Source organism: Hyperolius riggenbachi, chromosome 10 (genome assembly GCF_040937935.1).
Source record: "Hyperolius riggenbachi isolate aHypRig1 chromosome 10, aHypRig1.pri, whole genome shotgun sequence".
In the NCBI taxonomy this organism is placed as follows: domain Eukaryota; kingdom Metazoa; phylum Chordata; class Amphibia; order Anura; family Hyperoliidae; genus Hyperolius; species Hyperolius riggenbachi.
This window is the reverse complement of record NC_090655.1, coordinates 46,196,895-46,213,956: the sequence shown is the minus strand read 5'-3', so window position 1 is coordinate 46,213,956 and position 17,062 is coordinate 46,196,895. Positions and strand designations below refer to the sequence as shown.

At 42.2% G+C, this 17,062-nt stretch overlaps 1 protein-coding gene across 1 annotated transcript in view; it reads right to left on the bottom strand.

Annotated features, from left to right (window-relative positions):
- Positions 1 to 16,532, bottom strand: part of LOC137536365 (transient receptor potential cation channel subfamily V member 5-like) — a 69,644-nt gene extending 53,112 nt beyond the window's left edge. The window contains exon 1 of the mRNA XM_068258548.1: positions 16,402 to 16,532. Within this exon, the coding sequence (XP_068114649.1) occupies positions 16,402 to 16,532 (131 nt within the window). The remainder of the gene's footprint in view (positions 1 to 16,401) is intronic.
- Positions 16,533 to 17,062: the final 530 nt, after the last annotated feature.

Below are 17,062 nucleotides of genomic sequence, written 5' to 3'. Positions count from 1 at the left end.
TTTACAGGCAGTCACAACAACAACAAAAATAAGCCTGTGAAGGGGGAATACATTGTACAATGCTTTTAATAGATTCCAGTTTCATATTCGAAAAAAGTTAAATTTAACTGCTGCCATATGCAAGGTAAAGTTTGTGTTGTTTTGTAATGTATCTCTCTGATGTACTGTTGACTAATATTTAAAGCTTAAAATGCAGTAGCTGCAGAGGTGCCTAACGGTTATTGCTCTTCAATCAATAAAATCTTTGTCTCCAACTACCAGCGAGAGACTTTGTCCCAAACCAGTCAATCAAGCATAAACCATAAAGCTGGTGCTTACAAGAGATTGACGAATAATGCTGCTCCAGTATAAACTTCATGACTCCGGGGGCGAAACCAGTCGGATGGGGAGTGGCCAACTGCCAGCGAGAGACTGTGTCCCAAACCAGTCAGTCAATCAAGCTTAAACCATAAACTGCAACACTGGTGCTTACAAGAGATTGACAAGTAAGGCTGCTCCAGTATAAACTTTATGACTCCAGGGGCGAAACCAGTTGGATGGGGAGTGGTCAACTTTCACATTTTATCCCTTGTGCTGAGTACCAAATCTGAGTGGGAAGTGAGCTCACTAAATGGGTCCTAAACTGGTTGAGACTCTAGATGTGAGTAACAGAGATGTTTTGTTACTTGGAAGTGTGTTCTGAATTAAGTTTGTTTGCACCACAATAAAGTGTCCTCCCCTCTTTTTATTTTGGTCACTCCAACAAACTGCAGTATAGGAGAAGAGGAGGCAGAGAGAGCAAGTGGAGAAAGTGAAAGTGTACACTGGAGCAACATTCCTTGTATTTCTCTTGGATGCACCAGTGCTGAAGTTTATGTTTTACATTATGTATAATATTTTAAACTGACACATGGTATAACAGGTAAACAAACAATATCAGGAAAATATTGGTCCATAGATAGATAGCAAACATTTGTACCATTCACTTCGGTGATATTAGCTCATATAGTGTGACTGCCATCATGCTCAATACCACAAATATCGTACACACCATACACATGCAGTACACATTAACACCCACAATATAGCCAAAAATATTGGGATGTCCCTCCAAAATTATTGAACCCAGGTGTTCCAAACCAGAGATGGTCAGAAATGCCGATTTCTGACTTCACGGAAATCCCATTTTTTTTCCGACTGGAAATGACAATTTCCAATCGGAAATGCGGAAATTCCATTTATGGGAAATCTGAAAGTGCATGCATATTAAAAATGCTTTCATGGCCACATGTATAAAATAAAGCACTTAGACAATACTATTTCTACAAACATTTGTGAAAGAATGGTTTTCAATCTGGACTTAGGGAATACCAGTGTGGTACCATGATGGACTAAAAGCTCTAGAGCTGCATCCACTAGGACCAAGGATGTGCTCACAAGTAGTGAGCTACTTGAACTAGTTATTCAAATGAGGCTTAACTGCCTCAGATGTGTGGCTCAGAGATGAGGGGGGGTTACTTTCCCAGAATTCCACCGGCTTCTATGCTCATCACATCTTGCACGTGGCCTATTGGACGTGTTGCAATACTCAACCAGCTTGAAGGAGGGAGTGCGCTAGTGAGTCTTGCAGCGCGTCCAATCGGCCGCAAGTGAGACGTGATACGCATAGAAGCCGCGGAATTCTTGGAAAGAAACTCCTCGTCTCCCAGCCGCACACCTGAGGCACTTAGGCCTCATTTTAATGATGAATTTGAGCTGCTCGCTACTCGTGAGCACATCCCTGACTAGGGAAAGCTCTATAGGCAAACAAACAGACACAGAACATTTATATTGCACTTTTCTCCTGGCGGACTCAAAGCGCCAGAGCTGCAGCCGCAAGGAAGCAGTGTTAGAGAGTCTTTCCCAAGGTCTCCTACTGAATAGGTGCTGGCTTACTGAACAGGCAGAGCCGAGATTCAAACCCTGGTCTCCTGTGTCAAAGGCAGAGCCCTTAACCATTACCCTATCCAGCCAGAGCTGCATAATATGTTGGCACTTTATAAATACAATAAATAATAATAATAATAATAATAATAATAATAATAATATTAGGGAGTCTAGCCCAAGGTCTCCTACTGAATAGGTGCTGTCATACTGAACAGGAAGAGTGTGTCAGAGGCAGAGCCCTTAACTAGTACACTACCCACTGCTGGATCCAGCCATCTGTGCATTAAGTTCATTCATAAAAAAATCCTCACTACTAAATATTTCACAGCTAACATTTCTTGGTTGAATTATAACAAAGTGGAAGCAATCGAGAACACCAGCAGTTGAACCATGAAGTTGTACGCCACATAAAGTAAAGAAGTTGCTAACTTTTTTTTAGTCAATAGCTACAGACCTAACTTTGTATGACTTCCACATCAACTCAAAAACAGTGCGTAGAGAGCTTCATGAAATGAGTTTCTGTAGCAAGCAGCTGCATCCAAGCCTTTCATAACCAAACGCAATACAATACAAAGCAATCAATGCAGTGGTGTACAGCATGTGTCCACTGGACTCTAAAGCAGTGGAGACATGTTCTCTGAAGTGACAAATTATGCCCTCTGTCTAGCAATCTGATGAAGGAGTCTGGGATTGGTGTATTCTTGCGAGACTGCATTGTCCCAAGTGGGAAGTTTGATGGAGAGAAGCATTATGGTGTGGGGAGGTTTTCCATTGGTTGGCCTTGGCCCCTTAGTTCCAGCGAAAGGAAATCTGCTTCATTTGATGTACAATAGTGAATCTAGTTCAAGGTTCACTTTATCACTAGTATACTTGCCTTTTTTGTAGGTTTTAATTTACATTAATAACATATGGATATTTTAGATATATATGGTGGAATGGGACTTTTCTTTTCTAGCCACAAATTCACATATTCCCCGCTATACTCACACTGACCAGAATCTAAAACAAATTAGGTATAAACCAGGAGGTGGGGCCTCATATTTAAAATTATGTTTGATATATACCAGTGTATACTCAATTAGTCTTCCTTTTAAAAAGCCTGTCCCTGTGTCAGCAGCAGCGGCACCTCTCCATACAATGACTACACAAAGACTTAAAGAGGATCTGTACTAACAAAAAATGCCCCGGGGGGGGGGTACTCAGCCTCTAGATCCTATCTAGCCCCCCCCCCCCCCCTCCCGTCCCTGGGTGGTCCCGCTGCTGGTCCAGGAACGGTGGCCATGTGAATATTTACATTTCCGGCTCCAGCGCAGGTGCAGTAGCAGCTCTCTGGTCCAAAATAGGTGGAAATAGCTGATTCCAGTCGGGGGCGCTCTACTGCGCAGGCAAGTCTCCTGTGCCTGCGCAGTAGAGCGGACCCGACTGAGATTGGCTATTTTCACCTATTTCCAAACGGAGAGCCGCACAGCGCTCTCGCTGGAACAGGGAAAAGTATATATTGCACAGCCTGACAAATTGTCGGCTTTGCTGTCCGTGGGCCAAAGAGAGACCACCGTGGGACAGAGGAGGACGGGGGAAGCCTCGATAAGATCCAGAGGCTTCCGCCTTCCGAGGTGAGTACTCCCCAGGGGCATTTTTTTTGTACAGAGTCTCTTAAAAATGGCTGCCGGAATTGTAACTTTTATAGGTGGCCCGGGTGGTGTTCAGGTCACATTGTCCACCCTGTCCCACCTGACGACTTCAGAGTGAAGGGTGAAAAAATGATCCTATGGGAAAGTATAGGGCGGACACAAACAGCTTGTAAAGTCTGCGTCCGTGGCGAATGGCGGAGGTTCGCAAGAAACTGTTTTCCCGGTGACATTATGTCATCACTACTCACAAATCTAATAATTCTAACAGTTAATGCTGACTAGGGATGGTCAATGAGATGCAAATAATTCTGAATTGATGCAGGGCTATGCAAATACATGCAAATTAGGAATGGACCAATTGGACAAATTTATTCAGGCTGGGGTAGAATTCATTGTCATGCTGCATATATTTGCATACATTTGCATAATCCTTTGTCAATGAAGAGCTATTTGCATCTCACTGACCATCCCCAGTGCTGAGTTTAGGTGGGGCCAGTAAAACTACCTACATGTTTATGAGACTAAATCAAACCACACAGGTGAAGCCCACAAAAGGCAGAGAGAACATACCACAGATTCTCTAATCTTGTCCTCAAAGCCCACCATCAGTACATGGTTTGCAGACAACCACAATTATTCACAGGTGGGCTAACTGGTGTCTCAGAGCCAATCACAGCCTCATTCAGATGAACAGCTGGACTGCGCACTTGTCAAACACTTTATGTCCTTTCTGCTGCCCAAGAGCACCACCAGGGTGCAATTTAAACATAGATGAATAGTAAGTGTAACACCATGCGTGTTAGTGTTTGACATACCATATATGAGCATGGCCAAGCTCTGATGTGACTCTATGGGGGGGGGGACCTCTTGACTGCCATTACTGAGCACCAATAGGCACTCAGATGGCACACAAAAGAAGCCTTGACACCACCTTGAGCTGCCCGTATGAAAAAGGCCCAAGTACTTCTATGGTTTTCCACAAAACATGCACTGTTGGTGAGCCTTGAGGACAGCGTGAGGGGGCACAGAGAGCAAGACACAGAACATTTATATCGCGCTTTTCTCCAGGTGGACTCAAAGCGCCAGAGCTTCAGCCACTAGGATGCGCTCTACAGGCAGTAGCAGTATTAGGGAATCTTGCCCAAGATCAGCACAACAACCCAAAAAAAACCCCTGCATTTTATGAGCAGCACACCAGGAATGGCAGGAATGGTAGAATCTAATTAATTAATTAGATTAATCTAATGACAGGTATTCATTAAAAGACATGCACACACTTTGGCTTCAGACGTGTTTCAATCACAGCTGGAACAAGCATGCCTCCAGTTTAGACACCTGATACTGGCTGTTAGTCAGTGGCTCAGAAGAATGTATTAGAGGCAGAGGATCGACAACAGCCAAACAAGCAGATAGATAGAAAGACTCTGAATACATAACAACAAAAGTTGTTTAGGTGATTTCTCTGCAATCTTTGGAAACTTTAAGTTAAGTTTCTTCTTCAGGCATGTTTCCGAACTGGATCAGAACCAGAATAAAGTTCTGATCCAGTTCTGAAGCATCCTGAAGAAGAAACTTAAAGGAAACCTGTAATGAAAAAAAATCATCTCCTGGGGGGTACTCACCTCGGGTGGGAGAAACCTCTGGATCCTACTGAGGCTTCCCCCGTCCTCGTTCCCACGCTGATGGCGGAAATCCCCCTGGAATGGCAGCAATGTAAATATTTACCTCCCCGGCTCCAGTGTAGGCGCAGTATCGTCTCTCCGTACGGAGATAGGCGAAAATGGCCGATCTCCGTCGGGCCGCTCTACTGCGCAGGTGCAAGTCTCCTGAGCATGCCCAGTAGAGCGGACCCGACGGAGATCGGCTATTTTCGCCTATCTCCATGCGGAGAGCCGCAACAGCGCCCCCCGCTGGAGCCAGGAAAGGTAAATAAATCAGCGCTTATCAGGCTTGTCGAGGGAGGATTCCGGTACACTTCGGGAAAGCCAGCGCTGGACTGCCTGCAGCTACAGGGGAGGGGGAAGCCTCATTGGGACCCTGAAACTTCCCCCTCCTGAGGCGAGTACCCCCCAGTGAAACTTTTTTTTGTTACAGGTTCTCTTTAACGTTTCCAAAGATTGCAGAGAGATCTTGTACAGTTAGTCATTAAAAGGTATCACCTAAACAACTTTGTTATTCGGATTCTTTCCATGACTAGTACCAGATCACACGCAACTAGATAGATAGATAGAATAATCTCAGTAAAGGCATTTTCCATATTTGCGTCACATCATTCCATCATAAACAAGACAATTATAATTATAAGTTATCACTGAAAGTGATAGAGTAACCAAGCAGCTCAGGGTACCCCAAACTACTAGGAATATATAGGGGGATAAAAGGAACCAAAAAGCCCTCCTACTAAAAAAGCAAAGCTTGGTGTAATTGCCTTCTTAAAACTGAAGGAAATTTGCAATAATTCAGTTATAAGTGAACATTTGTGGTTACCCACAATGCCCTACTGAATATGCAAATTATCCCTTTTTGCCCTTGTGAAGCCAAGCAAGCATCCAGAACCGCTGGTTTATAGCAAGCCTATAGCTTTAAGTTTTACACAGCCATATCAAACCCACATGTAGACAGCCTGAAAGTGATAGAGGACACCCTCCCCCCTCCACACACACACACACACACACACACACTGTATAGCTTATACATTACACACATACACCACAATACACTATTTCTCTCACCTCTTCATCTATGTATGAAAATTGTACACTCAATCCGTGATCTCTGGTCTGTGCTGCCTGTATTGGCCTTCTGGATAGCTCAGTAATAGGATGTGATATGCAGAGAGCAATGATTAGACCTGACTACAGACGCAAGAGTACAGCTGTCATACAGATAGGGCAGCAGAGAGGAGTGTGTAGGGAGGCATGAGGGAGCAGGAAGAGCAGCCTCATACAGCAACATTAAAGCTTGATGCGAATTTTAAGCAGCCTGTGAATGGCCAACCCGATTTTACACTGCCAAATAAGTGATGAGAAATTATTCTAAATGCTAATGAGCTCTAATGATAGGGCAGAGGTTAAGAAGTTTAGAAACTCAGAGCATTGGAAGTTCATCTAGTAAACCAGCAGCTTGATAATTAGTATTACACAGCTGGGCGGTGTGCATGTAATAAGGGCTCTGGTTAAAAAGGGCTCCAGATGTCAATGATATTAAAGCTATCGTTTATTAAAATGGGCACCAGGATAGGCCATCAAATATATTTCATAATGCTGATAATCTACTATTCTCCACTGTAATCTCTATTTTTATAATTATTAAAATGAGCAACAGTAAAAGTTATACAATATCGTTTATTTTACTGATATTGTATTACTTCATTCATATAGTAAAATAGATTTATTACTTAAAGATATTTTATTATAACCTAACCTCTCCCCACTCTCACACAGAACCCTCCCCTGGAAGTGCCTAACCCTAAGACCCTCCCGGTGGTGCCTAACCCAAAGACCCACTTGGTGGTGCCTAACCCTAAGATCCCCCCTGGTGGTGCCTAACCCTAAGATCCCCCCTGGTGGTGCCTAACCCTAAGATCCCCCCTGGTGGTGCTTAACCCTAAGATCCCCCCTGGTGGTGCCTAACCCTAAGATCCCCCCTGGTGGTGCCTAACCCTAAGATCCCCCCTGGTGGTGCCTAACCCTAAGATCCCCCCTGGTGGTGCCTAACCCTAAGATCCCCCCTGGTGGTGCCTAACCCTAAGATCCCCCCTGGTGGTGCCTAACCCTAAGATCCCCCCTGGTGGTGCCTAACCCTAAGATCCCCCCTGGTGGTGCCTAACCCTAAGATCCCCCCTGGTGGTGCCTAACCCTAAGATCCCCCCCTGGTGGTGCCTAACCCTAAGATCCCCCCCTGGTGGTGCCTAACCCTAAGATCCCCCCCTGGAAGTGCCTAACCCTAAGATCCCCCCCCCCTGGAAGTGCCTAACCCTAAGATCCCCCCCTGGAAGTGCCTAACCCTAAGATCCCCCCTGGTGGTGCCTAACCCTAAGATCCCCCCTGGTGGTGCCTAACCTTAACTCCTTCTGGAGGGCATCTAACCTTGATCCTACATGTTGTTTGTGTAATATAAATAAGTATAGGATGGTTTATGGTTTTCTTTAACATAGAATCAATAAAAATTAAAACTGAGGAGTCAAAACATAAAAGTAAAATTTTTCTCATATACTTTATATGTTTAAGTAAGTTTGTTGAGAAATTACAATTTGTAACATATGTGAGAATCGCGGAAGCTGCTCATTCTGGTGCAAAACATTCAAATGTACATTTATTTCTGACAAAGCATAGGGAACATTTTTATAAAGAATTATACATACAGTTTTAGTAATGATTATATGTTAAATATTGCATTATTTTAATGAATAAAGTTGGTATGGAAATGATAAAAAGTTAACGATAACAAGCAATACTATGGTTTTATATTCACGCAGCGCCCTTTTACAATTATACAGTTTTATATCTATGTGGCGGACCTTTTATGCACTTGATGCACCTATAGAAAAAAGATTTGCATTGACGTGAATGGGGCATTTTTTTTTAGTAGGCACCATTATAACGGTTATCGTCTGTGTGACCTCAGAGGATCCTAACACAACAGCCTGTATAGATATCTGATCAACTACACTTCTATGCAAACCTGTTAAAAAGGATGGATTTGGCTTTCACAAGGTATATGAGCAACTGCACTTATTATATGGAGAAGATGGGGAGTAATGAGGGGGTACATATATGAGGTAGTGGTGGTGAAAGGGGGGGGGGGTAGATAGCTGTACATAGTATATGGTGGTGAAGTAGGGGTGGGGGATGCATGCTAAAACACATATTAGAAAGGTAGTCTGCACATCAAGAATGGAGCATACAGTATTTCTATACTGTGGAGATTCAAGTGTACCAAAGGCGACATGTGACATGATGAGATGAACATGTGTATGTACAGTACAAAACCTTACTAACTAGGCTGTTTAACTTGATTCATTTTGCTGCCTGAAAAAGTTAATTTCTAGGCACGGAAGTGACAGCTTCTGTCTTGTCGGTACCTCGATGGGAAATATTGTAAGCATCACTAATAAGCAAATTACAGCCATAAACGTTTTCCTGGCAGAATACAACTTCTGAGGGCAGGGAGAGGTAAAATACGCAAACTATTGACCTTTTCTAACTCTGTGACACTGAATAGGCTGCCACTGATTAGAGACAGTCAAACATTCAACCTCCTTTGTAAATATCTAATTATAAAAAAAAAAGTCATTTTTTGGAGGAGGAGGATAAATACAGTATAATCATTTATCTCATCAGTTTATTTTCACCTTGGGCTCACTTTAAAGAGTAACAAAATGTTGAGCCTTATTTCTTCTATCCTAAAAGTTCCTATGCCTGTTCTAATGTGGTCTGTCTTACTGCAGCATTTTCTAGTAGCAGTGTCTCTGTAATAAATCTTATCTTCTTTCCTCTGTCGGCTCTGTCGGGCTGAGGCTGGAATGTGTGGAATGTGCAGCACTGCTTGTCATTGGCAGAAGCTTTACACACCCCCTCCAAACTCTGCATGAGTCACACAGTAAGCTGTTTGTACTGGCCTAAAACTGGTAATTACAAGCCAGGATTGCAGCAGGGAGTGGCAGAAACAGCACAGAGGGGCCCAGGAGAACATAATGAAGAGAATGGTATGCTTTTTATTGTAAGAATTTTTTTGAGCACAGATTCTCTTTAAACACGGAAGAGAGTCAGCAGTGCATGATAGTAAAGATATTGAGATTCTGACAGTGATATTTGGAAATATCTTAGTTATCTCTGTTATGGGTGCTCACGCGCGCACACACACACACACACACACACACAATTTTGATAATCCAATGATTGGCAACGTTTGCCACGTCCATGCATTATGGCAGCTTACCTACACAATCTGATCATAGAATTTACAACATGTTTGCCCTCATGCTATATGGAGGTGGTAAAAATGGCCAATCATCAGCCAATCAAAATTGGATGTGTGTATGCACCCTATAATTACTAAGCAAGGAGTTATCATTTACTGAAACGGACAGTTTTAGAGAGACATATTTGAAAACTATTGTTGGAGGTTTTAACAGCTATTGTAGAAGATGGGGTCATATGGTAATGAGTGAAGAAGACCCGGGACATGGGAGACTCAGATGAAGGGGGGACGTGGTTGCAGGTAACTCAAAATAAATACATATAATCAGACATGGTCTTGTATCCAAAACTGTAATCTCAATAAGATTTCCACTGGGAGTACAAACACTGGACACGTCTAGGTTTGGTTTCATAGCGTTCCGCTCCAACCATCACTCTGCTGCCGGATCCACCGCCAATGCAAACAAATTACAGCAAAGTCCCCGTTATCCAGAATCCAGGCAACCGGAGGTCTCAACTAACCGGCATGCCTAAGGGATAGCAGGGACTTATTTGTGGGGCTTTTTGAGGGTGCTGGCAGGCTTTAAAATACTTACCAAGCCTCCAGTGATGTTTGGTAGTCTCCCTGTACCTTCTTGCGGGCTCCTAGTGGCTGTCAGCATCTGTGTGCGGGAGCCGGCATGTCACATGAACTGATGCGGGTCAGCTGACACCCCGGCTTCTGGGGAAGCTGGAAAGCCCCTCGGAGCCCACAGGGAAGTACAGGAAGGCAGCTACACATCGCCGGCAAGCACAGGTACCCGGCATCAGGCGATCCCCACCGGTGCCGGATACTGGGGACTGTATACACTATTCTCAATCTCGATGCCAATCCCTTCCTTGAAATAGTATGATTATCACTGATTAAAATACTTGCCAACAAGCACTGATTCCAGTAATAACTTAAATGACTCACTGTACCTGGTTTATTGTAAGCTTTTAAGACTTTAAATTTCTTCTTCAGGCATTTTCAGAACTGTATCATAATTTCTGACCCAGTTCTGCATAATGCCTGAAGAAGAAACTTAAAGTTTATAAAGCTTACAGTAAACCAGGTACAGTAAAGTCATGAAAGATATTACTGGAATCAACACTTTTTGGTTTGATGCCCGCATGTCTGCTCCTCGAATACCACCCGACCACACTTCACTTGCTGCACTTGCCAAATAACTGATCATTAGCCTACTGCAGATTCCCTTCCCATGTATGTAAACAGATTTGCATACACTAATTCCCCTCTCAGCACTTATTGATTACTATTACAGTAAAACCCCGTTCTCCAGAACTCAGTTAACCAGAAGTTTCTCAAGCAACCAGAAAAAATATCCTGGCCTTGCAGAATGCAGGAATCTACTTTTACACTTCTTTATACAGTAATAAACCTCTGTTACATTAAGTCTGTCCTTTGTCCTAATTTTTTTAATTATTGTATTTCAACATTAATACAGTTTATGGTAAGTATACCATACCTCCCAACTTTTTGAGATGAGAAAGAGGGGCACTTAAGCCCCACCCCTGCCACACCCCTCATCACGTCCCTAGCACACCCCTAGTCACGCATACCATAAAGATTTCATAAGAAAAATATGTTTTATAATTCAAACCACACTGGTCCTTTCTATCTTGGTTCATTTTCATTCATATTAACATTTGAAAATAAGAGATATGTCAATTTAACAATTTAAAAGATGGGAATAAAGTTTAGAGGCATTTAAACACATTTTCAGTAGAGAAATACATACATTTACATAGAAAGAGGGACAAAGTCCTGAAAGAGGGACAAATGAGGAGAAACAGGGGGACAGGGCTCTCAAAGAGGGACAGTTGGGAGCTATGGTATACAGTGTGGGGTAAAGTAATGGTTTTAGCATTGACTGGCAAGCAACCAGAAACTACACTTATCCGGTATCAGGCGATCACCATTGGTGCTGGATAATGGGGGTTTTAGTCACTGTACTATTATTATTATTATTATTACTACTACGGTATTTTTTTTTTTAGAGCAGGAGACGGAAGTAGAAGATGTTGAGCCTCTGTGATAAAGAGACTTGAGTGTGTCCTTCGATCATTTGGCACTGTCAGAGCTGTCATTGTGCAGTGCAGATCAGCTAGGAAACTGATTGGCTGTTGCAATTGACACCGTTTATTCTTATCTCGAGAGAAACAAGACCATAAGATCTGATTCTTTTCAGCTATTGCACGTGAGATCCAATTACTCTGGCTATACAATAAAGGTAAAATATATGTACATAGTTTAAAAAGGACATCCGAGGTGAAAATCAAATGATGAGAAAAACAAATGTACCTGTCCTCCTTCACCTAAAAATGATTTTTTTTTTAGCTATCCCACAGTTTTATTGTATATTTAAATCTAGTTTATGTTTTTATTGTTTTATTGTCTCTGCACAATGGCACCTTCATTTGAATTATGCTAGGGCTCAAATCTATGAATTATTGAACCTTTTTCTTTTTTTTTTATCTCTTTACTGTTCCCATTTATCTTTACTGCTTAGTCATTTACGGACAGGAAAGTGTTTTATGGCTGTCATTACTTATCAGTGAGTGTAAAGGCCCATACACACGTCGGATTTCCGCGGACGGGTCGTTTGAACGTCCCGCCGTTCGCCCGATAAATTGGGCGTGTGTACAGACTGTCGTTCGCTTGATAAGAGTGAGTTTGAGCGATCCGCCCAGCGGATCGCTCAAACTCACTCTTATCAAGCGAACGACAGTCTGTACGCACGCCCGATTTATCGGGCGAACGGCGGGACGTTCAAACGACCCGTCGTTCGCGGAAATCCGACGTGTGTATGGGCCTTTACACTCATTGATAAGTAATGACAGCCATAAAACACTTTCCTGTCCGTAAATGTCCGATTTAGCGGGCGAACGACGGAACGACGGGACGTTCAAACGACCCATCGTTCGCGGAAATCCGACGTGTGTATGGGCCTTTATGCCAAAGTCTGACCTAGTCTGACCTCGTCCCGACCTGGACAGAAACGGTCACTTACATACCTGATATTTAACTCTTTCAGGCTAAGAAAGAAAAAAAAAGGAACACAGCCTAGTTATTAGTGTGCTAGGCACTGAACATACACATGTCTATCTCATCATGTCACATGTCACCTCGGGTATCCTTTAAAGGATAACTGAAGTGAGAGGGATATAGTGGCTGCTATATTTATTTACTTTTAAACAATGCACATTGCCTGGCTGCCCTGCTGATCACTCTAACACTTTTAAGGTGGCCACTAACAATACAATTTGCCAAACAATTGTTTATGAATAATTCTTTGCATGAATCTGATTGGATTGGTTAGGAGATTTTTGTCTATTAGTGGTCCCAAACTGTCATTTCCAATCGTTCAGGCTACGAATAATCATTCATAAAACAATTGTTTTGCAAACTGTACCATTAAGGCTCATACACACATCAGACCATAGTCTTTGGAAAATGAAAGATCACAGACCAATCTTACCACCCTTCATGTAGTATGAGAGCCACACCTACACAGTCTATTCTATGGAGCTGAACTCCCCATCAGAAAAAATCTTTGCAATATGCTGCACACACAGATCAGTGTCTGCAAAAGATCTGTTCCTGCCAAAAATCCATTCCTGCAAATTGCAATGATAGTCTATGAGATCTGCAGATCAGCATACACACATGATTTAACTGACATTCATCTGCAGATCAGATCCACCAGGATGGATTTTCAGATCTGCAGATCTGCAGATGAATGTCAGTTAAATCATGTGTGTATGATTATCTGCAGATCTCATAGACTATCATTGCAATTTGCAGGAATGGATTTTTGGCAGGAACAGATCTTTTGCAGATACTGATCTTTTGTGTCTGTACAGCATCTGTGTGTGCAGCATCTTGCAAAGATTTTTTCCTGATGTGGAGTTCAGCTCCATTGAAAAGACTGTGTAGAGTATGGCTCTTATACTACAGGAAGGGTGGTAAGATTGGTCTGTGATCTTTCATTTTCCAAAGACTATGGTCTGATGTGTGTATGTGGCCTTAGTGGCTAACTTTACCAATGGACCCTGAACTAGCATGCAGATCAGGTATTTCTGACAACGATGTGACAAGATTTGCTGCATGCTTGTTACAGGTATGTGACGCAGACACTACTGCAGCCAGAGAGACCAGTAGGATGGCCAGGCAACTAGTATTGTTTAAACATTTTTAAATATATGGCATCCTCCATACCCCACTCACTTCAGTTGTCCCTTAAGTAGTGTGACTAATTTCCTTTGGCCGTATTGGAAGCCGGAGTTCACATGTTTTGGCATTGTGAAGACCACTATTCCAGAACATTGTTATACCTGACATTAAAGCCTGATACACATCTACAATTTTGATTGGCCAATTTTACCATGCAGGAGGAGGGCCAGCAAATTTTAAATACTATGAACAGATTATTAGGTAAGCTTTCCTCATCAATGCTGATGAGCATACAGGCATTCTTAAATTGTTTTTTTTTTTCCACTGCCAAAAGAAAAAAGTGGATTTTTGTTTCCATTTCTGCAGAACCCAGATCTGAAAGCAACGCTAATGCTACATACACACTTGAGATAAAAGTTTTTAGAAAATGAAAGATCACAGACCAAATTTTACCCCCTTCCGTGTAGTATGAGTGCCATACTCTACACAGTCTTTTCTATGGAGCTGAACTCCCCATCAGACAGAAATCTTTGCAATATGCTGCACACTAAAGGTTCGTATACACGTCCGATAAAGATCGTTCGTTACGAACGATTCGTGACGTTTACACGATATTCAAATTAGACTGAAAAGATCGTTCGTAATGAACGATTGTGTACACACGTGAACGATATAAGTATAAAGTACTGAACGACGAACGATAAAAAAATGCGTGCGCAAACGGAAGTGACGTTATGACAGGCAATAAGAACATGCGTTATCGGACGATCTTTGTACACACTGCAACGATTGAACGATTATCTTTCGAAAAAATCCGCCGGGTTGGATCGGTCCGATTGAACGATAACGATCGTTATCGTTCACAAAAACGATCGTTCACACTTTTTGAACGCACGATTATCGTTCCGATTGTCGTTATCGTTCGTTTTTGAACGATCGTTATCGTACGTGTGTACTCAGCTTTAGATGCTGTAGATATTCAAAAGATCAGTATCTGCAAAAGATCTGTTCCTGCAAAATGCATTCATAGTCTATGATATCTGCAGATCCTCATACACACCTTGGGCTTGATTCACAAAGCAGTGCTAACTGTTTAGCACGGGTGTGCTAAACAGTAAGCACGTGAAGTGCCATTCACGGACTTTTGCGCGCGCAAAGTGCCGGGATTCGCACGATCGCGGACTTTCGCGGCAATTTTCATAAGTTTGAGGGTAGATTCACACTATGTGCACTCTGTTGCGCAATAACACAGAGCGTTGCCACATGTGAGTGCATTGCCCATAAGATTGCATGGACATGTTCACATCTGTATGGCATAACGGATCACAATGTCGCAATATGCATCTACGGTCCATCTCTGGAAACCATGCACAAAAATACACCCGTTCCATAGAAATTTACCCGGCGATGAAACGTTTGTATTGCGTTATGGGCATGTTCGTAGCATTGCGTGTTAGGACCTGTACACACTGCTGCAATTTTAAAGTCACATGCGTTTTTTTTAATTGCAAGGTCTTTGGAGAAATCATGAAAATCGTGAAGATACTGGTGCGATGTGTTTTTTTCTATTTTCATGAAGGCGATTTTAAAAACACAGTGCAAGTGCTGCAGTGTGAACATGCCCTAAGGGGGCTTTTAAACTATGCACATTGCTACATGTAAACCCACTGCACATACAATTGTATGGGCATATTCACACCTCTCTGTTGTTACCCATCCTGTTATCCCAATAGGGTTTAGGAAAATGAACACATTCTGAAAGCATGACATACACAACCAACTTTGATTGGCCAATGACTGACCAATTTTACCACCTCCATGATATTGAATATAATGAACATATTCTGTAGATAAATCCTCATACTACATGGAGGTGGTAAAATTGGTCAGTGATTGGCCACTGAAAATTTTATTCAATTTGAGTTGGCTAATCACTGACTCCATGTAGTATGAGCGTTTTCCCGCACAATCTGTTCAGAGAATTCAACGTCTATTAACCCTCAAATAACATGGAAGTGGTAAAAGTGTCCAATCATAATTGAAGGGGTGTACCAGGCGTTAGCAATTCACCATACTACAAAATGAGGTGCATTTTTACTTGCAGAGTGTGCGTTGCGTTATGCCAACGATTATGCAATGTACATAGTTTAAGAACTCTTTCACACCGAGACGTTGCATTAGATGCGACGTTAAGGTCGCATAACGTGCCCCTAACACAATGCATGTTAGCTTTGAAGTTGGACGTTACATTGATCTGCGTTATGTGTCTCTTGATGCGTACTTTTTGATGCATGCGGATCGAATGAAAACGGCGCATGCGGCACATTTAAAAAAAACAAGGAAAACAAACAAACATTACTGAGCATGTGCAAATATCCGAACGCAGCTACATACGAGTATATCGCAGAGCATGCTGCACTTTCATTTACTGTGCTGCGTTATACTCCAACGCAACGTGGGCACTGTGAACAGCTCATTGATTTATTATTGCTGTGAGTTGGGCTGCATTACAGGCTGCTGTAACGTGGGACTTTAACATCCCACTGTGAAAGCAGCCTAAATGTACCCTAGATCTCTCCAAACTCCATTGGGCATGAGCAAAAAGCTTGCACACGTTTTTCTACAATTACATAAAAATTGTAAATATTGTGTAATGTAATTTTAAAGCTGAAACATAAACAGTAATACAATATTGATTTTTTATATGTAATTAACGTTTGCTACTCACCGCTTCTGCTGCAGCATGTGGACCTCGTCCAACTCCAGTCCTTCAGGTGCATGACTTTGAATTTGGCTTTTAATCCCATTCCAGACATTGCTGGTGACCCCCGCAGTCTTATTGCAGTGAAAAATTCCCATAACTAAAATCTCTAAAACGCAGCAATGACCTTCTAACTTTTACACCTTTTTACTGAACAATCTCAGTTTGTCTCAAACCATCTTAGACTGGAAGTGGCTAATGTTACCAAAATAACGACCAATCTTTTTCTGGATTGTTCTAGTTCAGTAGGCAGTTAAAATGCTGTAACCACACACACAGCAGATTAACTGGCTGAAAACAAAGATATAAAACAAAAATCTCACTGGCTGCTGCTAAAAAGTTCCTTAAAAAAAATAAATAAAAAAAAAAGAATAAAAAAAAAGTTGAGAAGACAATGTAAAAAACTTAGAAGTCAAACTTCAGACAAAATAAAAAATGTTTTGAAGTGAACTTGGTATGGTGCACCCTTCAGAATCACCAGCACCAGCAAGTGCCTACTCTGTCTTCTCTTGGAGGCAAGAGTGACACAAGATGAATTGGACATACACATTAAAAAGTCTTGTCCCATGCTGTAATTAAAAGTAGGCTGGGCTCTGACAGTCTCGTGTACCTGTGTATGCATTCAGCA